Source organism: Stegodyphus dumicola, chromosome 6 (genome assembly GCF_044657685.1).
Source record: "Stegodyphus dumicola isolate Sdum_Otavi_A_Nest chromosome 6, ASM4465768v1".
NCBI classification, from domain to species: domain Eukaryota; kingdom Metazoa; phylum Arthropoda; class Arachnida; order Araneae; family Eresidae; genus Stegodyphus; species Stegodyphus dumicola.
In genome coordinates, this window is record NC_140773.1 from 76,568,813 (window position 1) to 76,594,579 (window position 25,767).

Below are 25,767 nucleotides of genomic sequence, written 5' to 3' on the forward strand. Positions count from 1 at the left end.
GTGGCCAGATCATTCGCTGGAATTGTCCAGAATGTTCTTCTAACCAAGCGCGAACAATTGTGGCCCGGTGACATGACGCATTGTCATCCATTAAAATCCCATCGTTGTTTGAGTACGTAAAGACCATGAATGGCTGTAAGTGATCTCCAAGTAGCTGAAGGTATCCATTTCCAGTCAACGATCGGTTCAGTTGCACCAGAGGACAGAGTCCATGCCATGTAAAAACAGCCCAGACCATTATGGAACCACCACCAGCTTGAACAGTGCCTTGTTGACAACTTGGGTCCATGGCTTCATGGGGTCTGCGCTACGCTCGAACCCTACCATCAGCTCTTACCAACTGAAATCGTGACTCATCTGACCAAGCCACGGTTTTCCATTCGTTTAGGGACCAACCGATATGCTCACGAGCCCACGAGAGTCGCTGCAGGCGATGTCGTCCTGTCAGCCCAAGGAAGACAAATTTCTCCATACTGTCCTATCGGACACATCCCTTGTACATCCCACATTGATTTCTGCGGTTATTTGATGCAGTGTTGCTTGTCTGTGAACATTGACAACTCTATGCAGATGTCGCTGGTCTCGGTCGTTAAGTGCAGGTGGTCGGCCACTGCGCTGTTCATGGTGGGATGTTATGCCTGAAATTAGATACTCTCAGCACACTCTTGACACTGTGGATCTTGGAATGTTGAATTCCCTAACGATATCCAAAATGGAATGACCCATATGCGTCTAGGTCCAACTACCATTCCGCGTTCAAAGTCTGTTAATGCTCGTCGTGCGGCCATAATCACGTCAAAGCCTCTTCACATGAATAACTTGAACACAAATGAAAGCCCTGCCAAAGCACTTCACATTTATACATTTTCTACGAGATACTACTGCCATCTGTATATTTACATATTGCTATCCCATGACTTTTGTCACTTCAGTGTATTATCGCAGCCACTTAAATAGAAGTCGGCAAATTGTCAGAGTGCCCCAAATTCTTGCAACCTTTTTCATAGCAGTTCTTCGTATAACCATATTCGTCGTAAGTTGCAATAAAAAATTTCGCTGAATCACCCTTCCCCCCCTAAAAAGTGCTAAACTGTGCCAGGTGATTGTGCTAATAGATAGTACCTAAATGTTAATTTTAATTTACATTGTTCACATTTTTATTGTTAAATTATGTGTGTAATTTTTATTCAAATTCTGTATTGTTGTGCATTCAATTAAATTTGTTTCTGTTACATAAATTTTTGAAAAATGTGTTTTCAAGATAGATATATGCATTTTTCTGTAATTATATATCTTCCTTAATTTTGGTTTTTAAAAACTTGTGTAAAATTTTTTTGAGTGTTAGGAGCTCTATTTTTAGATTTCATGTTATTAATGATGAATTACTAGTTTATATATTATAATTTTTTATGTTGTGTAAATGTAAACTGGTATCAGCAATTTTAAAGAGTTCTGTTTATAGATTCTTAGTACCAGTGTAACCATTATATGTCCTCAATGACATAATCCTGTATACGAGGAGTCAACAACGTGGTGTTAACGAAGCGATTTTAAATTGCCCACAATGCTGATCCTAGACTGTCGGCCGCCCACATGCAAGTTAAAATTGCCCCCCCTTTTTTTACAGAAATTTTGACAATGTTTGACAACCACTTTGTTGCCTACTTGCTGTGCATCATCTTGCCCCCCTCCCCCCCGGTTAGGAATCGGCCCTGAGTTCCTGTCAGTCACCTAAATTTTAGGTGAAAAATAAAATTCACACTCATAATTGTGATGAATAATTCTAATGAAAATTCTTGTTTTATCTTTGACACTTAAGCAAATGTACAAATAGTACAATTAAATTTTTGACAAAAACTGAATTTAGGGACATCTAAATAATACTGCATGACTAGAAGAATCAGTTTTCATCCTAGAAACTCTGTCCAACCATGAAGCACTATGTTTTACATTCATATCTTTTGTTTGTCATTTCATGAATTTGTATTTAGAGTTGTAAACAGAGTATCACCATGGAAATAAGAAGCAGAACGCATATCGGTTTAATAATGAACGGAAAGATAAAATTTGTTTCGTATAGTTATAAAGAAAAATGTGTATATTTATTATGCAATTCAGTTGTAGCGATTGCTGAAAAATGTAACATGGAAAGAGATTTTATCACTGCTACAATGCTTGTCAAACTCCCGCTTTTCTGAAATGTGCCTTCCTGATAAAAGAAACAAAATTGTCAACCCTTGATCTATACAATTACCGTGATTTTAATGATGTGCAGATAGTAATCCTATAGAAGATGTTAACTTTTGATGTGTTTGAAAACTTTTACAATGGCTGAAATGCCAAGTTCCATTGCAGGATTTGTGTATGCATACATGTAAGATATAACAAAACACGATAGCTGCTTTAAGAATAATTGGCAACCTCAAAATTAACTATTCTAGATTTGATGCTCTTCCCCTAAATTTATCTGTTATCCCAAATTCGAGATCCTTTTATGTTATATAACGCTACTTAAAAAGAGCAACTAAAACTAAAATTAAGCGATCACAGATTACCTGTACTTATACATCAGACTTAGTATAAATACTGCTGGTGGATTATTTACATTATTCTTTTGCTAGCTTCTACCTTGCTAACATCTTCGCTTCTTAAATGCCTATACCATTTCTTTCAAAAAACCTATGTACATAGAAATTTATCGTATTTAATTGTGATTGAATAAGTATCTGCCAAATTAATTGGATAGCAGGGTTTGTACAGTGCTTAAGAGTACTTAAAAAGTCTGTAAGATTTTCTGGAATCCATTTTTGGTCCTTAAAAGTCCTTAATTTTGGCCAAAATCATCTGAAGTTTCTTAATTTTAATCATCTGAAATTTCTGTCTGTTTTTATGACTGCCATTTTGAGTGTGAATTAGCATTTTGGAGGAATATTTTTGGCATATATATGGTTATATACGCCAAAAATACTGCCATATATATGGCTATCTTTTGAATGGGTTCATTAGTGATAAATGATGGGATACTCAAGTTTCTAAGCAAGAAGTGAAACATAAGCGTTTCAAAATTAATTTTTTCTAATAAAGAGCTCTTAAACAATTTTTCGCTTTTGGAGATGTGAAATATTTTATTATTAAACAGTTCTAAATTTGGCGACTTTTCAACATTTTGGTGATTTTAAGATTAGTTTCTATAACAACTTTTTCATTCCAAGATCTGAGAATTTTTCGACGATTTTTTTTAAAACATCTTAACATTGATAAATTTCATTAAAATAATGGTAATATATTGAAATTATATGTAAAAATAACATTAAAATAAAACATTTTTATATTTTGCTGTCATATTATAAAGTTTCATTTTGGCCACTTATTAAACAATAGTTTGAATCTGAAAAATAAAGAAGATATAATGCTATAAAGCACAATTTACGAAACAGCTCTTAGCAAATGCAAAATTAGCTATGAAATTAATTAAAAATGTGTTGTTTTTAATTTTTCGTAGTAAGAGCTTTTCCCATGTAATTGTCTCAGAATGTTCAAAATTCTCGGAATGTGCATGCATCAGTTTTCTCTATAAAATTAATTTTATACTTTCCCCCTCCTTTCTTTCTCCAAAATATTTCTGGTGTTTTGCTGTTACAGAAATGGTAAGAATAATTTTTATTTAGGAATTTAGACACTGCAGCATGGAAAGTTTAGAACGATTTGAAGGCAAGATTTATAGACCCACGATTCTAGAAGATTTGAGACATATGCGTCAAAATGAAAAATGGCTCCATGGTATCAACACGTAATGAATGTATTTTACTGAAAGTTTTCAATGAATTTCTTACTTTTTGGAGAACATCCGGAAGAACAATAAAAACATAATATTTGAATGTGTTACTTTTGATACTAGAATATTAACATGTTTATCTTCTCTACTTTTCACTAGACACAAGCATGGAAAATATCAAAAATGCTTCTCATCTTATAACATGGGCAAGCATTATATATAGAGATTTTTTTATTAATGAAGGAATTGAAAACTTAAAATTTAAAAGAATCATCTGTCTTAATGCATTATACACCTAGCTGGCACTAGACATTTTCCCACCTGATGCAGTCTCTGTGGATCCTAAGTTCTGCTGCCTAGTGCCTTTCTAAATTCTGCTTCTAAATTCTAAAAAGTTTTGCCATGTCTAGATTTTGTTGTTCGGTGTGTCACTAAATTCTAGAAATTCTGCTACATCAGCTCTGTAGATGGCCTTTACTATATATATTTCATATTTCTTCTGAATGTTCATATTACTAAAGAAATAAAATAAGCAACCTTTTTCTGTGCATTCTAAATGCATTTGATGTTTTTTAGAATAGCAGAAATCCTTAATTAAATCCAAAAATTCTAAAATGAAAAGGAAACATGTTGAAGAAAGGAACTGAATACATAGAGAAAATTATTCTTCAAAGATATATGCAGTTATTATTATGTAAATTACCCAATTGTTTATGATTTCAGCCTTTACTATAATTTCCCATTTCTGTTTCCTCATATGATAAAGTTATTGAGCCAGATTAAATTCTATAATCTTTGACCACTAGTCAGCATTATTACTTTGAATTTTAATTACGTCACTGTTAGCTGTAATTGATTTTGTTAGCAACAGAACATGCCTTTATGTTCTAATTTCTTTTTAAATAAGAGGCTTATTCAAACCTTTGTCTGATATTGTAGTTAATTTCAGACATAGGGATAATATGCTTGACGTCTGCCGGGTGTTTTGGACTATTTAACTTTTATCAGATCAATCATAGGTACATTGTGTACCTCATAGGTACATTGTGGACAGGTTGACAGGTTAGGAGATAAAGCATGCAGAAACTAGCAGGAGCATTGGTTTGCATATTGAGACAAATCTCTAATTGTTAGAAAAGATGCTTAAAGAGAAGGAAATCGATATACAGGTAAACTAGCTAAAATGTCTAGGAAGGCTTCAAATTAAAATGATGGATAAATATTTTGTTGAGTGTTGTTACAATGTTACAAAACATAAGTGCTTTGTAGCTTTTAATGTGTAATTATCGTTATATCGCTTAAGAATCTGTGTCATAAATTACATGCATTTTAACCTGTGAAATTTTATTAGATTTTGATTTTAATAGGGCTTTATTAACAAATATTGTTAAAATATAAAAATTAATAGTGTCATGTAAATCCATAATTACTAAGGTTATCAAACTACCTAATTTAATTATTTATAACTAACTGCTTACCCTAAAAAATTATCTCTACATATTAAATCGAGTTATTGCCTTTCATTAAAACTCACTGTGGGCACAAGATAAAATATAAAATTTAAATAAAACTTATTCTTTGCGTCTAGTGAGACTTAAAATAATACAAAACAACTTATCACCTCTGGGGCTTTAATGGCTTATTGCAAGTATATTAATCAAGTTAAAGTTAATTAATTAAGTTTAAGTATATTAATTGTGTTACAACCTCTGGAACTCTACACAAAGCTATGACACTAACTTTCAACACTTGCCCAATCATGCCTACATCAGGCCTTTCAGGTTTGTTCTAATCAGCAACTCTCTCTCTCTCTAGACCAGCAGCAGCGTTGACAACATTCAGCCTTTATTATGAATCATGCTGATTATGGTCTTCTTCTCATTTTAACCTCTGCCATTTGACATAAAAATCTACCTGCTATTTACTAAATCTCTAGACTGACCAAGTATGTGACAAAATGAGATATAAAAAAAATCAACATAAAGCTAGCTGTTAGTAAGCTGTTAGTATAAGTGTCACTTATCTTCTTTTAAATATGTCCAACTATTATAAATGTAAAATATTTAATGCTACTTGATAAATTCCATAAAGTTTATTTTATTCTCAAACTTATTAATCATTATGTAAATTAATTCATGTTTAGTAATAATGCATGCTACTTAGGGATCTATTTTATTAAGATGGTATTACAAAAGTGAAATTCATGTATAGATAATATTTTGAATTGAATTTATTAAGTTCCCATTTGCTCATAGGTCCTTAATTTTTTTCATTAATGGTCCTTAAAAGTACTTAATTTCCGTGTGCAGAAATGTGTACGAATCCTGGATAGGTGTGAAAATAAAGATTGGCGATTTGTCGGAATCCAGTTTCGTCATCTTCATCTCGTCTTGCCACTCTTCCATCACGACTACACATCATAGTTCTACATATACATACAGTGTCTCACAAAAGTGGTGGGACACTTGTGCTTTACAAAAGGAAACTGTAGTGAAATAAATTCAAAAAACATGTAAAAAAATTTTGTGGGTGTGTTTCATACTTAAATTTAGTAACAATTATTACATAACATACATTTTCTCAAAATATTAATTTAATAAAAATACAATTGTTCAGAACAGAGCAAAAAAGGGCTCACATAAGTGATAGGACACTTACTTTTCCATCAAGCACTGATTTTAATTGTTTTGAAGAAATGGTGTGTTTGTGAATTCTTGATTCCAATTCTTGCCAAATATTCGCTATGGGATTTAAGTCTGGAGATTGTGGTGCTGTTTTTATTATTTCAGGATATTTATACAGCAGCCAAAGTCTAACGTTCAAAGCAGTGTGCTTGGGGTCATTGTCCTGATAGAATTTAAAATCGTTATGAAGGTTCAATTTTCATGCTGGAGATTTCAAATTTTGATTTAAAATGTCAATATACTTGTAGTGATCCATTATACTGTCAATAAAAACAAGATTACCAACTTCAGCGGACGACATACACCCCCTTACCATAACTCCTCCTCCATCATGTTTTACTGTTGGCACCAAGTTCTGTTTGCGAAATTCTTCCCTGGGTTTTCTCCACGCCAAGATTCTACCGTCAGAACCAAATATATTAAATTTATTCTCATCAGCAAATATAACTTCATTCCAGCAATCAGAATTCTTATTTATGATGGATTTTGCCAAAGCCAGTCTGAGTTTTCTATTCTTTTCACTTACGAAGAATTTTTTCCTGGCTGCTCTTCCGTGATATCCAGCAGATTGAATTACTCTTCTAATAGTCTCAGGATTAACAATTACTCCATATAAGGCTTGTAAATCAGTAGGAACTGTAGGAGCATTCATTCTTGGATTTTTTTTAATATTTCGAAGGATAATTTGCTTTATTCCATTGGATAGCTTTGATGGTCGGCCAGGTCTTCTTTTATCCTGAATCATATGATTCTTTTTATATCATTTAATGGTATTGAAACCTGTTGAATGACTCAAGTTAACTGTTTCAGCACTTTCTCTAATAGATTTTCCACGTTTAATATGCAAATTAATAACTCATTTTCGAATTTCAGGCAAAGTTTCTTTTCGTTTAGCATTCGTGGCTGCGCAGAATGTCTAAAAAACACAAAAAGTCCAAAACAAACTGGAGAGAAATACTGCAGACGATTTTATAAATTATTGCCAATTGCTTTTGAGTAAAAATAAAAACCTCCAAAAATATTTTTATTGTAGTACGTAGTAGTATCTAATGGTGTCTCATCACTTATGTGAGCCATTTTTTTGCTCCGTTCTAAACAATTGTATTTTTATTAAATTAATATTTTAATATTTTGAAAAAATGTATGTTATGTAATAATTGTTACTAAATTTAAGTATGAAACACACCCACAAAAAATTTTACATGTTTTTTTTTTAAAATTTTATTACAGTTTCCTTTTGTAAAGCACAAGCGTCCCATCACTTTTTTGTGAGACACTGTATGTACACACATATATGCAGTGTGTTCACAAATCTCCTTGCTGGTTTATTTTTACAGCCCTTTTATATTTTTGCTATTGTTCATCATAGACTTCAGTTTTAAAAATGTTTTAAATGATACAAGAAATCATGTTTTTGCATTTTCAAATCTAAAAAAAAAAAAAAATTTATAAAAATTTCAAACCAAACTTTTTATACGTTCCCTGATCCCTATACTTACATTTAGGTTGGTTTGGTTTTAATTGTTTATGGCAGAGCATTCATGGGCTAGCTGCCTGTGGAGAGGAATGCCTTTGTGAAGGACTTTTTAAGAGAACTGGCTTGTATCTGCCTTAAAAACAGGGAAAAACCATGAAAATGCCCATGCAGTCAGCCCATTCACCTGGAATTAAACACAAGTCAAACTTCCAGTGTTCAGCAACTTTGTTTCTGCCTGGCTGCTCTTGGACATACTTATGTTATGTTATACTTAATATTATTAATTTTATACTCATTTATTGCAATAAGTTCCCCAATATTGTAGCTTTTCGGAGGAGTCCTTGTTGAAAATATTTCTCACAATGACTAAATTAAAATAATAGTTTTAGGAAAAATAGGGAGATGATGGATTCCTGATATTTATATATTTAACTTAACATATTACATGTATTTGTCTTTTTAGAAATTAGAAAAATTTGTGACTGAGTATGAATTGAACAGAATCATCACAGATATTTAACACTATATTAATGACAATAAACTGCTGTTGCTTTCATATGTTCATTTGATTAACTTCTATATGAGGTCTTCATATTTACCCAGGCTAGATGTTTTGATTGAAAGTATGTCATTGCAGTAAAGGATTATATTTCTAATAATTTCAAATTCTTCATAGTTCTTTAGTCGCTGAAATTCTGAGATGTATTTAAACTCTATTTCAAATATTTCTGTTAATTTTATGGCCAACTTTGTAAAGCTGCAATGAAAGAAATCTTTTCTTTATTGTCTCGTCAAACTACCTGCAATGAATTTTATCTCTCAGAAGAGTGATCAGATCACTTTTTGAAGTAATAAAAATATCCTTCTCTCCAACAGACTTGTTACATCACTACAGTGCTTGTAACCTGCATAACATTTCTCAAGTATCTATGGTTATTTGTTTCCTTTGATGTCATTTTTTCCTTTATTTAAAATTGTACTATTCTTTTTCTCATAACTTTCAAATGTAAATATGATACAGTTCTTTACTAGTCAATTTTAAGACTAAAAAAAAAAAAAGAATTTTGTTATTGATGTCTCATCATAAATTTTCCCCTTTTTACTTCCTTGTACGAAGTAAAAAGGAAGTATTGTAATCACGAAAAGTTTCAGGCAGCATATTTCAACGAAAGTATCCATTTTGACCGTTATCGAATGCAATTTAATGACGTTTTTGCATGATATCTGTAGGTTGGGACAGAATAAAATACTCTTTTCCTTCAAAAAAAATGATAAAACAACTGTAAAATTAATTCTGAAGAGAATTTTTCGTCGCGTCTGTACGAACGTATGTGTGTGCGAACATACGTACGTATCTCGCATAACTTAAAAATGAGTAGCCTCAGAACGTTGAAATTTTGTATATAGGACTGCTATAACATATAGATGTGCACCTCGTATTTTGGTTGCAATCGTCCGCACCAAACGTATATAAATATATTTATATATGTATCCACTCTGTTATCCTGCTCTGTGATCTCAGTTTCTTTACTCTTATATGTTTGTAAATTGTATATTTTTTGCTTTAAAAATGATTGTATTATGTTGTTTTTATTAAGGTTTTTATGCCTTTAGTAAATCTGTATGCAATATTTTTAGAATTATCAACAATTTTAAAGTTGTCTAAGTGCAGCTAAGCCTTTTTTTAATGGCGGCCATTGATGTTTACATTTGAAACAGGAGACTAGTGGATTTGTTGCCAATCTAGAGAAACTTAGCTTCGCAACAACAAAGATAACACATTCATTTATTATTGCCAATTAAATCATGTTTAATTCTTTCTGGAACTTTTTCGAGGAAATAAGTGTTTAAGATTTACTTTGTAATTTTTAATATAGATATTTTGAGTTTTTATGTACTTTTGCCTTCTTGCGAAGTGAGAACTGAATTAATTAAATGAGAAATACTCAATCGTCTGTGAAAAACTGTTTCTTTTTTGTTTTGTTCGCTTAATTTCTTTTATACATCATTCTAGCTTTATTATAGTATTTGAATAGAACATGTGGCAACGATTAGATAATTCTATTCTTTAAATGACATAAATTTTGTGCATTATGAGTTATAATATGAACGAAATATATAAGTTAACTGTTATATAATTATTGAATTATATAACAGTTAACTTAGTTTATGTTATATAATTATTATATATGTTAACTGTTATATAATTATTAATACTGTTAAGTGAATCTAGCGCCAGTGTCGCTATGGTAAACAAATACTAGAGTGAATTTTAAAGAGTGCATTTATTCTGTTGTGGTTTATGCGCTGTCGGCGAAGTAGATATAATTCAATCCAATAAGTTTAAATGAAATGCGAGAAAAAATGCGTATAGTTCAATATTCCAATTCAAGGAAGTCATGTGGTGTACACATCAGTTTTTTTATTAATAGTAATCATGGACTTCCAAGGCTAAAATTTTTTACAAGCATAACCAAGTGTTGCAGGCTTTGAAATGGTATGTTGATAATGCACAGCTGCTACACAGAATGAGGCTAAGAATGCAGATATTCAAAGAAAAGAGTACATACTTATAAAATTAGCAAATTTTCTACCTTTATATTTTCCCCCGAATGACTTTTAACAAAAAATATTAGGTGCAATTGTGTTAACAACACAGAAGCACTTTGATTCTGAATGAAATGCTTAGAGCAGTGATAGGGAATGAGAGCCATCAGTGGAGACAAAAAAATTGCATGATAAAAAAAAAATTTGTCTCTTGCAACAATCTCGTCATAGTCAACATCTGTTATGCTTACCTTGAGTACATTCCAGTGTATTCTTGGCAGATGAATGATTCTTTATGTGGCACAGCACCAGAATTATGCTATGTTTTTTTCAAAATTCCAGCTCATTGAGCTTAAAAGCTTTTCTGTTGCAGGCTTAGAGAAAGAAAGTCAAAATGAAATTTGAGAATTTTTCTTTTGTGAGCAGTTATATTAAAATCAGTTCCCTGACTTAAAATACCATAATTTTTATGGTATTTGAAGTGGCTAAAAAACTGGTGCTGCCCTCTTTCCCAAATTTAGGATAATAGTTAAATAGCTGCTGTATCAAAGAAGCAATTTTTTTTAATCAATGAAAAATTTTTTTAAAGTTTATTCTGAAGCAAATTAGATTCCTGCATTAACTGGAATTACACTATAGTTAAATTTATCCCTCCCACTTACATTTCTAAGATTTCTGAAAGTTCTTCAAGAAAGTGATTTATTGCAAAAAACTTTTATAGTTGTACTTTTAGTAACTGGATATTTTTTAATATAGAACATGATCTTTTGATGTACTTTAGATGGCACAGTAAAGATTTGGGATTTAAGTACAGGTACAGAAATACAAAATTTAGATGATCATACTTCAAGTGTTGTTAAAGTTTGCTACTGTGAATATACTAGACAAGCATTTACTGCATCATCATCTATGGTGAAAGTATGGGATGTGCGCCAGAGACCTTCATCCTGCATTTCTGTCCTTTGGTATGTATTTAAATTTAAAACTTCAAAATTTGAAAATAATTCTTAAAACATTCATTTTTTAAATATTGTGTTAAATGTTTTATAAGCATAATAGTTTGTACGGTCCTTAAAATTCTGTAGGTGTTTGGAATCAATTTTTGGTGCTTTAAAAGTCCTTAATTTTGACCAAATTCGGCAGGAGGTCCATAATTTTAATCATCTGGAATTTCTGTCTGTTTTTAAGACTACCATTTTGAATGTGAATTAGAATTTTGGACAAATATTTTTGGCGATTCATTAACAAATATTATAGTTATCTTTTGAATGGGTGAATACGTTCATGGATTATAATTTTTTCATATTTCTAATATAAATGGTGGGATAATAAAGTTTCTGAGGAACAGTGAAACATAAGCATTTTGAAAGTATTTCATTTTTCCTAATGAAGTGCTCTTAAACAATTTTCCCTTTTGGGAATGTGAATTCTTTATTAAATGGTTCCAGATTTGGAGATCTTTTAACATTTTGGCGATTCTAATATCAGTTTCTGTAGAAAATTTGGGGTTGTAAGACAGAATTTGTTTCTGGTCTTCGCTTGCATGCTGCATTAGTTCCTACCACCTTTGGTAATTCGTAATTATCCGTCTTTGCGTTATCGTTGCCAATATTTGAATTTGTTACACGATAACTACATTACGACATGTTACTGAGCCAGCTTAGGTAAAAATTAAATTGTGTAGTTTTTGACTACTAGTCTACATATTTAGTTTGAATTTGACTGTCCCTGTTTAATTAGATCACTATAGGCTGCAGTTGATTTTGCTAGCATAGAAACATGCCTTTTATGTTCTAAGGTCTTTTTAAATAAGAGGTTTATTTAAACGTTTATCTGACTTTGTAGTTACTTTCAGACATAGCGATAATTTGCTTCACGTCTGTAATGGCTATTGACTATTTAACTTTTATCAGATCAGGTAAAACCTTATAGGTACATTGTGGTGAGATTGACAAGTTAGGAGATAAAACACACATAAACTAGTGAGAATATTGGTTTGCATATTGAAACAAATTTCTAATTGTTGGAAAAGATGCTTAAAGAGAAGGAAATTGATATAAATTATTCAGAATGTCTGGAAAGGCTTCAGATTAAAAAGATGCAGATATATTTTGTTGAGTATTGTTGCTGCAAAACATAAATGTTTTGTAACTTTCAATGTGTAATTATCCTAATATCATTTAAGAATCAAATGTCATAAATTTCATGTATTTTAAACTGTGACATGTTAATATATTGTGATTTTAATAGTGCTTTTTTTTAAAAATATATTTAAAAAATAAATTTAATACCAGCTGTTTGTTGGTAATTTCAATAATTAATAATTATTAAATAGCTTACCTAGAATTTTCATCGACTTATAGTTATCTGGAAATACTTGAATTTGACACAGTAAAGAGACTCAAAGAATTGAATAAGATTTTGACCTTATCAACTATTAGAATTGTTTGTACAAGTTCATTCTTTCTTATCATCGAATACTAGTCATTTTGTTTTATTTAATCTGTTTCTACAAACACAGGGTGAAATTAAAAAATGCATTACGAATTAAACATCTGGCACGAGGGCAGCGCCATCTATAGAAAAGGACAAAATTAGGCATAAACATTTTTAAAAACTGAGCTGAACACTCAAGTTCAAGAATGACTACTTAGGAAGAGGACAACATTTGGAAATTGGACATCAATAAAATGCAGTTGACATTTTTACTTGAACAACTCGAATGACTCCGTCTTTTCCAAGAAAAACTTCTGTGATTCTTCCAAGATTTCACTTGAAAGGAGAAAGAGAATCCTCTTTGAGATAAACCAAGTCATTCACTTGAATATTGTTTGCATGCAAAGCCCGCTTTTCTTGTAGTTGTAGTTGATTCAGATATTCCTTCTTCCATCTTGACCAAAACTGGTTATGAAGCTGTTGAATCAGATGCCATCTTGACTTTAAGCAAAGAGACTTTGTTGGAGCATTCTCAGGAAAGGAAGGTACAGGAGCGCCTTTTAAAATGTGTCCTGGAATTAATCAGTTCTAAATCCTGAGGATCTGAAGAAAGAGAAGTCAGTGGCCTAGAATTTAGACATGCTTCAATGTATATTACTAGAGTAGTAAGTTCCTCAAAAGTTAAGATAGCTGACTTGCAAACTTTCAATAAATGTTGCTTTGCAGTTTTGATTCCAGCCTCCCTCAGTCCTCCAAAATGTGGAGTTGGAGGTGAGTTAAAATGCCATACAATAGATTCTTGAGCTGCAAAGTTTTGAATTTTAGCAGAATTGAGAAGCACTGATTCGTCTTTTATGTAGGTTGCTGCTCCTCGAAAATTTGTTGCATTATCAGAATACAGATTTACCGGCCTTCCACGTCTAGAGATAAACAGTCTTAAAGCTACTAAAAAGGCATTTGTTGATAAATCTGAAACAACCTTCAGATGAATTGCTTTAATGGCAAATCAAATAAAAAGAGCAATGTTCAATTTAAATCTTACTCTGCTGTGTGTTAGGTTAGATTTTGTAATGAATGGTACACTAAAATCAAGTTCAGTGTTAAGAAATGCTCTTCCAACACTAAATCTACTAAAAGACAAGTCTCCCATGATGGTATGGCATGGTTGCGACTTCAGTTTTAAGCAAGTCAACCATTTAGATAGAGTTTGTCGGACTGCATCTCTTCCAGAGGGTATTCAATACTTTTGATGGATACAACACAAAGTAAATAGAAGATCACTATGTAAATGCATTTTGTGATAATATTATATGAATAGCGTAGTGAAATGATAATTCTTTGGCATAAGAATTTGATGTTTTTGATTGTGATCTAAGTTCGAGTTTGTTAACCGTCCTCCTAATATGATTCTTTCTCCATGAAGGGAAACATTTATTGGAATCAGTTTACTGTTTTGAGGCAAGGAAAGTCTCTTTTGTAAATAGTTGTAATCGAGCTTGAATTCTAATTTTTGAATGAGCATTATTATAGATTTAGTTGCTTCTTCAAGCTCTCCAGGTGATAGTATACCTTTGATTTTTTTTTTTTTTTTTTTTTACTCTGAGCTTGTATTTTGCAATTTCTTATGAATCTTAAACACCACAAAATTATTCAAATGCATTTTGAAAATGATGAATATTTTGAAATAATTTCTAACATAACAGTAACTTCAGGTGTATCTGAAATGGTGATATTGACGGACAGAGACAATTTCTTTTCTTCGCATCTGATATCATCTATGTATGCTTCCTGTGGGTCTCTAGGCAGAGGGAGCATATTATGCTGATACAACCATTGAAAACCATGCCATCACAAAGTGTGACTTTTCAGTTTTAATGCAGAAATACCTCTTGAGGCCCAATCTGCTGGATTTTCTTGACTTTTTACATAATTCCATGAAGCTTCTGAAGCTGAGTTTTAAATGTTTGATATTCTATTAGCAGCAAAACATTTCCACCTTTGAGAAGATTAACTAAGCCAATCTAAAACTATTTTTGAGTCTGAATATAAAATAGTCTGATCAATGTGAATATTCTTCCTTAAGGATGTTGAAACAACTTTATAGAGTCTAGAAAGAAGAAGTGCTGCACATAGTTCAAGTTTTGGCAATGCTATTGTCTTTACAGGAGCAACTTTTGTTTTTGAAGTAATAAATGAAACGTGGAATGTTCCATTTTCGAATATTGTTCATAGACAAAACGTTGCTGCATAGACATGCTCAGACACATCGCAAAAGCCAATTAATTGAATAGTTTTAACAGAACTGTTTTTCATCATGATTCGTGAAATCTTGGTTTCAGCTAAATGTTCTATTTGAGATTTAACACATCAAATTTAGGGAAATAGGGATCATCTGGGTCAAAATTAGCATCAAGAGAACCATCCCGAACAAGATAAGCAGGTGCGCAGAGCAAAGAACCAGGCAGATTATTTATTGTTCCCCAAGTGAGATTTGAGTGCGATACAATGAGATTCCTGTCGGTTTGTGCATTAGCACTGAAGGCATAGTGAGTAAGTTTCCTCAGACGCTGTTTTCATTAAAGAATCATAAGTCAAAAAATTAACTACGAAATCTTTCTTTAATAAAATAGCATAATTTTTCTTAACTTAAGCATAACAAAAAGTAATAATCTTCACAGACATTAAAACACTGAAGTATTGAAAAGAATAACTTACATAGAATCATCATCAGTCCTAAATATCATCAGGCTTACCTATTTTAGGCAATAAGAAAAAACAGGAACATACTTTAACACTGTATGTGAAAAAAGAAAGTACTAACTGAACTGCATTGCACACGAACTTTATTTTATCTCGCCAATATATATCTTGGCGCACGTTCGTTTCGTATGCCTTTCGAGTTTCATTATGCAAAATACCTAAATTTATGCTAACAATTCCATGCTTGGGAAATATCATTAAATAATAAATCATCCCATTCAATATTTTTCTTCCGTAAATGCTGCATTAAGATTTTTAATTGTATCGTTGTAGGTGATAAAAACCCAAGAGCATCGTAAATTTTCGCATTAGTTGACAGAAGTTAACGTTTTGTTAAAACACCATCCATAGGTGGGTTTATTCTAATTCTGAATACTTCTTCTTTAGATCCCAAATGATTTCTAGAATTGTATGAATTTGACTTTCTTTACTCAGCGAAAGGTCTGTTCAGCTTCTTAGTTCTTCGGGTATGTGTGTGAAATGTGTGTGAACCCTGATATATATAAGTCATGTGTAATACACAAACTTTGGTGTTTTCAAGTGGTATCATAATTAATTTACCTCTCAGCACAATTAATGCGCACTACGCAGATAGACTGGAATTTTGTTAAAACACACATGGAAAAGTCAGTGACTTTCATTCTCCTGTTTGAGTGGCAATCCTGGTATAACCAGTCATTAAATTCTAAAAATGCACTACTGCTTGTTCTTTTGTAAAAAATCAGCTAACATATATCTTTCTTTATAAAATTTCCCTGGTTTGTTGAGAATCTAGTTATATAAAACCAAAATGATTTTATGAATATATTGTGATTTCGTTGTTGTGATTGCTGTTAAATTGCACTGTTTGCTGACAGTTTTTGTCAAAAATGGTTGATAGAAAAATATGTAAGGAATGAAAACTTATTAATTCCACGTGCATCATGTAAAAGGTTCTTCATCTTAAAGGAGAAAAGATATTCTACAATGAGAGCTGTTTTTTAAATTATTGTTAAAATAAATTAAACTAATGCCCACTAAATCATTGTACAGAATTTTCTGTAAAATCTATACCACTCTAATATATTATTCTCCACTTTTACATTTGATATTTGGATGCATCATTTTCTTATAGAGATATTTATTTGTTGAATACACAGAGTATAGTAATGACTTTTGTAACACAAAACCCTTGAGACATGCCACTATCTAAGCTGTAAAATTACTGAAAGTTTAATCTGTTCAAATCTCAGCAAATGAGCTGTGTGCATGGGAGTTATCATGACTTTTTCCATGTGTAAGGTAGGTACGAGCTTGTTTACCTTGAATATTCCTACATGTTGGCCTGTCTTCCCTTAGGTAGATAACCCTTGTGTGCTTTGTGCTTTACCATCCAATCCAGAATCCTTGAATTTTTTTTCTTTGTATATTTTGTAATTTTCATGTATATCATAAAATTCTTAGTCCTGAAATATTTTGTGCTTACTTTCACTCTGTTAGAGAATATGTTGGATTATAGCATACGTTTATTTCACTTGCCTTGTAGAATGCAAGGGATATGCACATGAAATTAAACAGACATTTGGAATTTTGTTGTACTCTTTCATGTATAGAAGTCATCAATTAATTACTTTTTTACTTATTTTTCCAGCTATATCAGTAAATTGATAGCTGTAAATGTGTAATTATTTTTTCAGTTCTTTATTATAATTTTTACAGGTCTTCTGGTCAAGTATTTTCTGGTGGTACATCTCATGCTCTTAAAAATGAAATGCAAGATCATTTCTGGGCTAAAGAATACCAGATAAATGATATTTCTTTGAGCCAGTATGGTACACTTTTGTTTTGTGCTACTTCACGGTCTGTACAGATATGGGATTTGAGAAAGTGAGTAATTAAAATTTTATTATATATGATGGGATCTTAGAAATTGATTATTGAAACTGTTTTATAATACATACTAAATTTGTTTCTAGTGAGGTTTAGATTTTTAAAAGGAATGAATCATATGATTTTATTTGTTTTGTTATATATATTGCTTTTATGCGAACTTTAAAAAGAGTGAATGGCCTGAAAAAAATATTATTCAATACCTCTGGGTCTGAGCAGAGAAAAGCTTTTAATGCATAATTTATATTTATATTGTGTTTATTACACTCTAAGTTTTCTTGTGTATTTTGTAATATCATAATTTTTCCAGAGAATTGGTTGATGAAAATTGACAAAACTGGGTTTGCCAGTTATTGTTCTGAGTTATTAATATAAAATAACTGACAAACTCGGTTATTGATATAGATATTCAGTTTATATCATATAATTGGTATGCAGTAGTGTAAAAGTTAAAAAAAGACATTGCTATAAAGTTTTTGAGCTATGCATTGCAAGATTAAGAATAAAGTCATTTGCATGAGTTTTGTTGTTGGTGTTGTAATTATATTTTTGCAGTTACCTTCACTTCTCTTGGGCCATTTGTTTAACCCTCTGAGAGGTGCAGGATTTTAGATCCGTCATGAACACCGGTATTTAAACTGCATTTATTAATTGAATTTGTATAATTACTTATTTTAGTCTGTATCTTCATAAACTTACATTCATTAAGATGATATTTACATTATTAACTGTTTGAGACCCAAGCAGCACGGTTCTGCTGCTGAGATTTTATGTCAAGAAAACCCAGTATATTTCGAACATCGTGGATAACTGACAGTGCGTTATCGATTGTTGAAGTTGCGCGCTTAGATATACTGAAGCAAGTACATCACACAGCTCTTTTAATGTAAAGAGTACTTTTTACAATAGGTAGAGTAATACTATAATAATGCAATAATACAATACAAAATAATAAAATTTATTTCATTGTTATCTTCTTAATAATTTTTATCAAACAAAACTTGAAATATTTATAAATTTACAGTATGCATATGTAATAACACAGATGTATTTTATAAAATACGGAATTACAAATTAACAATATTTTTGTGTTATGAACAAACAATTTAAATGGAGAGTAACAATTATAATTTGTAACATGGGTGTTTATCAAAACGTGTTGGATGAATTCCTTTTTTACATAGCACTCAAATTTTTCAAAAATAATATTGAGCATAAAATGTAACCGAAGTATTGCTTTACACTCAATTCTTTCTTTGTAGATTATATATGCATTTAAAACCATGTGTTTGATTATGTTAAATTTTACCTTTTTCCAATATTTAACTGATCTTTGTTCATCGAGTTAGGTATACAGCATTTTATCCGATACCTCCCATGAAGGCATTGTAAGATTGATTAATAGCGATTTTTGTTTAACGTATTTCTCTGCCTTGCCAATTTTGTGTTATAGTTACATTTTGCTCTTCTGCTTTTGTGGAAATTAATAATACAGGATTTTTTAAACTTTTTTTCGCTATATTTTCACAGAATAATACTTCATATTTCGAAAATATTTTACCTCGTTTACATTTATTTGTTTCAAGTTATCGGGAATGCATTTCTTGTTTCTTCTAATGGTTCCAGTTAAGTAAGTATCCATAGAATATAAATATCTACACTCATGTCCATAAATTAAGGATAATTCAGAGTCACGCGGAAATCAAACTTTAAAATAAATATATCACCTGTAAAATCACTACACACATCTTCAAGAATCATATGCAAATTTCAGGAAGTAACCAGATGACACCGATGGTACGTCACAATGATGAGAGTGTAAGAGAGTGATATATAAGGAATACAGGCAAAGAAGTAAAATTGTTCGCGGGTGCTTTATAAGCATTTCAGTGCAATAACCGAATAGTTACGACACAAAGGATGCATTTGGATGATTTTTTACGTGGTAGAATTATCGGCCGTCTGGAATGTGGGCATACCCAACTAGAAGTATCAGACGAACTTGGAATTGCCCAGAGTGTCATCTCCAGGCTTTGGCAACGATTCCAAGATGATGGTAATGTGAGTAGACGTTACAGCACAGGTCGCCCCAGAGTTACAACGCTGAATGAGGACCGGTATTTGGCAGTTACTGCCAAAAGAAACAGGCGGAGCACAGCCTCAGACCTGTCTCGTCAGCTCTCTCTAGCCACTGGTATGACAATTTCAAGGCAGACCATGTACAAACGCTTAGGGCAGATTGGTCTATATGCTCGTAGACCTGTCAGATGCGTTCCACTTACTGCAACTCACTGTCGCCTGCGGTTAGCCTGGAGTAGAGACCATGCATTGTGGACACTGCAACAGCGGGCTTGTGTGATGTTTTCCGAAGAGTCCAGGTTTAGCTTGCAGTCTGAATCTCGCCGGACTTTCATAGGGAGCTCCAGGTACCCATTACCATCAAGAAAACATCATTGAATGACACCATTGTGGTGGTGCAGGAGTGCTCGTTTGGGGTGGAATTATTCTGGGTTTCAGAACTGACCAGCATGTTCAACTTGGAACCATGACAAGCCAAATCTATCGGGTCATCATTATGGAACAACATGTACGTTTGTTTCGTGGCGCCATGGGCGCACAATTTGTGTTTATGGACGACAACGCCCATCCTCACCGTGCAAACATCGTAAGCGAATACCTTCAGTCGGAGGATATCACCTGTATGGACTGGCTAGCATTCTCACCGGACTTGAATCCAGTAGAGCACGTGTGGGACATGCTCGGCCGACGAGTTGTAGCCCGTCAACCTCCTCCTACATGTCTACATGTCTACCGGAACTTCAGAGAGCATTGCTTTTTGAGTGGTGTAATATTCCCCAAGATGAGATCGATAATTTGATACTCAGCATGCCTATGCGTTGTACGGACTGTATTGCATCATCTGGGAGACATACAATGTATTAACAATCATACCAACCATGTAATATTGGTTTTTTGTAAATAGGTTTTTTTTTTTTTTTTTTGTAATTTGTTCCAGGGAGAAAAAATCGCTAATTTTTTAATAATATCAAAAATATAGCATCTTTTTTTACTCTTTACCTTTTGTTTATTAAATAAGCTTTACAAAAAGTCAAATTTGTTTTGCTTCTAACTCTTTCTTTGCCTGATTTTGCATTATCCTTAATTTATGGACATGAGTGTAGTTAATTCTATGCTGGTAAAGAAGTTATCGACAAAAATGTGATGCTCTATATTCAAACAATTACTATCTTTTAATAAATTTACCACCACATCATGTCCAAGTTCAAACTTTTTCCTATCAGTAGCAGTTGTTTCTTTTGCACCTTTATAGCAAGAGAACAACAAACAATATTTTGAAACAGAATCACACAGCATCCAGAATTGTATTTCCCAACGATGATGCTTTTTATTTGGCAAGTATTGCTTTATTCTAGAATGACACAGCGTCCCAACTAGCGACTCATCAGTTGATAATTCTTTGTGTAATTTATAATGTAATTTGAATACTTTACTAGCGTGTTCAACAAGTGGCTTAAATTTTGCACAAGGATCGTATTTATAGTGACCAGGTAGAAAACATAAAAAATTATCATTTGAGTGAAAATATTTCAAAATGTGTTGAAATCTGTTTCAAAAGAACACTCTTCAAAACCACTGTATGTTATGCGAATTTTCAGAGCAATATGAACATATATTGTGTTTTCATATATTGTGTGTTCCCATTTCCATTAGCACTGCTATAAATGCCTTCATCTCTAAAACGGTAGCTGGTGTTCAAATATCTGCATCAAATGATTCCAATTCTCTAGGTGAATGTCTTGAATATTCTGCATATTTATTAGTTTCTTCAGCTATTAGTGACCATAGTGTCGAATTAAAGAATAGTTCAAAGTCTTCAATGCGTTTACTCTGGCTAGAGAAGTTACATCGCGAACCAGATTCTTCGCTATGCTCGAGAGGATCACCTTGATTAGAAACGTCTTCAGCAACTTGTAGACTGTTCAGTGGACATTGATGCAATAAATCACTATCACTATCCTCTGAAGTACTCAAAATGCGTTGTCTTTTGCACTTTAAAGGAACAATGTAGTCATCATCGTTGTCAATAATATGATCACATGGATTTGTGATTATGCTCATAGATTTTCCTTTTCGATTCATTCTACTTTTGGGGGGACACATCATATTAACAAAAGTTAAACAGTAAATCTAGATTAATATTTTACTTTTTTTTTTACGTTGCTTCATCTAATCAAATCATTTTGAAGCGGACAGTTATTGACAATGAGAAACACTTACACAAGAATACATCCGATTGATTGAATATTCTTTACAGTATGATAACAAGTTATTCATTACATGTTTTGATATGCAAAGGAAATGGTGAAATCCTTTAAGTGTATCATATCTGGATAACAAAAGGCTTTGGATTTTTTTTACACTGTATATTTTATGAAAACTGTTTTCTAAAGATTTGATATTACTGAAGACAAATTTAAGTTTTGTTATAGCTAATATCTATATATGATTACATAGCTTTTTTGAGATGGCTATATTAATGTGCATAGTTTTTTAGCTTAGTTTAAAACCAAGCATTGATTTTTCAATTCATATTATGTTAGGAAATGTATGCATATTTTTTGCAATTTTTGTGTGCTGGAAATACATTAATTTTGAAAGAAATAGAAATTATAATATATTTAATGTACTTTACACTTTTTAAAACTTGTTCTGTATTTTGTATTTCCACTTCTTGTAGGATGCAGTGGATTGGTGCTCTGAATGTTGGATATCAGGCAAATGTTCTTTGCTTAGCTGTAAATGATATTGAATTTGAAAAAATTAGAATTATTTGTGGATCTCAAGATCAATCAATAAAAGTATTTGTTCTTCTTAGTATTATTAAATTTTAATCCTTCATTTTGTTTGTAAGTTAATAAATTATTTTTGCTTTTATTTTGTGCTTAAATCTGCATTCTACTCCAAAAATAGTTATACAGTTCATGAGCCTAATTTATCCAGTACTTTTCATATTGGAGATTTTAGTAGGCAAAACATCCCAAGCCAGCCAATCTTTCTTAGGGACCTGAGCCATTTCAATTTCAGCCTTTTTTTTTTTTTTTTTTTTTTTAATTATAAGTTTTTTTTAATGATGATTTTGTATTCTCCACAGTAACTCTACATATAAAATATGTTACATTGTTGTGATCTATAACTTCTGTATATAGTTATAAAATATGTAAGGAAAAATGCAAAAGGAGATTTCCTGTGCTTTTTTTGTTAACATATCTAATCATGTTTTTACCTTGAAAATGAAAAGCTTTCAATTTGATTGCTAACTTATATTAAATTTCTTAACTGAGATTTTGTATTCTATTATAAAACTAGTGCAATTCTATGAAATTGTAATTTTTGGTGACTGTAATCAAAAGTTAAAGGAGAAAAAGCTATGGTGATTCAAAATTTCGTTTGTCTGTTTTAATCATATAATTAAATTTACCGTAATTTCCGGAAGAAACGCCGCGGCGTTTACATGTTTAAAGCTTAAATTTTCAGCTGGTGCGGCGTTTAGGTGCACTAAAAATAAAATATTTCCTATGATGGTCATTGTACATAGTTTGGATGGCCTTGTCATTGTGCATAGACTGGTGCTGTTCCCACACAAAAGACCACTCAGTTGCTTTTTGAGAACGTTATTTTGTTTACATTCTTTCCCTTGAACAGACCTACATGCCTTATTCACCCTAAATGAGATCTCAGAACAATAACATTCTTCCCCCTTTCAAATCAACATTCTCATCAGTTTGAATAGTCTCTCTCCTCTGACATTCGATGAATCTTCCAGAACCCATCCTCTCCCCACCCCTGCCTTTTCTGCAATTTTTTTCAAAGGTGGACACGACTCCACCTGCCTCGCGATAACGAACTCTGACGTATTTCCCCTTCAGCATAAATGGATTTTTCTTGGCATTCTGCCAAATACAGATCCCATCAGTTTGGGTACAAGTACTTCTTGAATAGTTTTGAAGTAAGAAGGGAGCGGAAAATTTTTGAAAATGTCTCTAAACGGCACAGAAGCTATACATTTCTTACCTTTAATTTATTTTTGAGTTATGGTTTCATTTCATGCATTTTTCTTAACTGGTATGTCATATATCAGGACTTAGGTTGAGTTTTTGCATCTATACGGCCCACGACGATGTCACGCGCAATTTAATCTATTGCGGCGTTTCTGTGTAAGTTAAATTTTTTCCCCGCCATTTTTCTCGAGTGCGGCGTTTGATATATATGATAATCCCCTGAGGAGAATCAGTGCATCCGTTTTATGGATAATTTGCTGAAAGAAGTTAGTTGCTGCTTTTTATTCAGTGTTTTAAAATGAGTTAGACAAAAGTATAAAGTTATCAAATGATGAAAGTTTTGTATTAGACTCTTGATTCCCATACTGGAAGACATTTTTGATGTCCAGATTGGTCTTATTTTGTTAAAATTAAATAACTAGCCATTCAGATTTTAAATTTGATATTAATATTTTTTCACATTAATTATTTTTTTTTTATATCTTTATTTTAAATGTATAAAATTGTAAATACTTCTTTTGGTGGGGGAAGAAGGTAAATGTGGTTTTTATACTATTAAAAACCTTTTTCAGGGTTTTGAAGTTAAAGAAGAAAATGATTATGGAGTTCACCATTCTCACTTCAGTCTATCTCCTCCTCATTATGATGCAATTCAAGCATTAGCCATAAGTGACAATACCCTGTTTTCTGGTTCTAGGGATATGTCCATCAAAAAATGGGATTTGAAGCATCAGGTTGTAGAGCATGTAAGTATTTATTAAATATGTGGTTTGCATTTCAGAGCACACTTTTATAAAGGTGTTATTTTGGGGTACTTATTTATTATCCTATTGTGAAACTGTTGCCAAGCTGGGCCAGTTATGGATTAACCGCTTCCCTTATACATTTTTTTTGAAAAAAACTGCAAAAAATCATCACATTTTTTAATTTTATTATTAAATACTAGAAAACAAAATAAAATACAACATATAGGTTTTAAGTTGAATTTTTAATTTTTTACAGGTGTAAAAGCATTTAGTTTTAATATTAGTTTACTATCCCGAGTTATCTCGGGCAAATAAAAAAAATTAAATTTTAGTCGTTGTATGAGAGTTTTTGAAACAAGGGACAACACAAAGTGATACTTAATATTCTATACACTGGTACCTGGTCTCTTTTCTTACTGGCTTACCTCTGGAATCTCTTTTACGGGAGCACAGAGGACACTGACTCATTGGATTTGATTTTTTTTCAGTAGCGGGAATAACATCTAGAAAATGCCTTGAGGTTATAGTCACTATCTGAAAAATCATCACTTTCACTATCTTGCATCATCGCCATTATTTTACTTTTTTCAACGCAACTATCATTCTTTATACATTACTAATCCACAAGCCGACGTATACTAGACAATAGGGAAAACACGTGACCAGTCCCGCCAAAAGAACCGCGAACCAACAAAACTTGGCAAATTGCCAATAAAAGCTGGATATTTCCTTTAATTAACTCCAAGCCGAATGAAACCATGATAAAACAAATCGTACTTCTCGGGATAATAATTAACTGCAATATATACGAACCCGAGATAACTCGGGATAATCAGGCAAGCTGTTAAGCATGAAGTAACAACACACATAATATCTCACTTTTGTAACCATAATTGATTCTTGGTTCATTATTGTTTTGTTTTTGCATTTCAATCACAAAATTCACTTCATGTAACATTATACTATGATTTTTGTTATGTGTTTTACACTTTAAATGAATTTTCTTGTATTTAGACATTGTATGAGATCCAAGACAGTTATAACAGAGATTAAATTTTCTAGCATATTTTAATCTCTTGTCTGCATTTGAATCAATAAACTTTTTACATCTGAAAATGAGGGTGTGACTCTGCATCCTAACATACAAATATTTTTGTCATTTTTTACTATTAGTGTTTTAAATTTTGGAGTTAATTCCTGTTTAAATTAATTTCCTCCCATATTTTTGTTTACGTTTTCCAAAGCTTGGCATCTTTTGTTTATAATTCCTGTAAATTTTTCTCAGCTTTGTAATTCAGAACCCAATATAATTTCTTATAATTTACGAGTGTCAGTGAAGAATTACATATATTAAGATTGCTTCGCAAAGAGGGTTTGTGTGTTTTAACGATTG

General features: G+C 32.0%; 1 protein-coding gene across 1 annotated transcript in view; it reads left to right on the forward strand.

Moving 5' to 3' along the window:
- The window catches only part of LOC118197042 (kinesin-like protein KIF21A), a 250,282-nt gene that overhangs the window by 213,393 nt on the left and 11,122 nt on the right, over positions 1–25,767 (forward strand). Inside the window, exons 30-33 of the mRNA XM_085818558.1 lie at positions 11,265–11,448; positions 17,378–17,545; positions 22,308–22,428; positions 24,201–24,374. Of these exons, the coding sequence (XP_085674684.1) occupies positions 11,265–11,448; positions 17,378–17,545; positions 22,308–22,428; positions 24,201–24,374 (647 nt within the window). The remainder of the gene's footprint in view (positions 1–11,264; positions 11,449–17,377; positions 17,546–22,307; positions 22,429–24,200; positions 24,375–25,767) is intronic.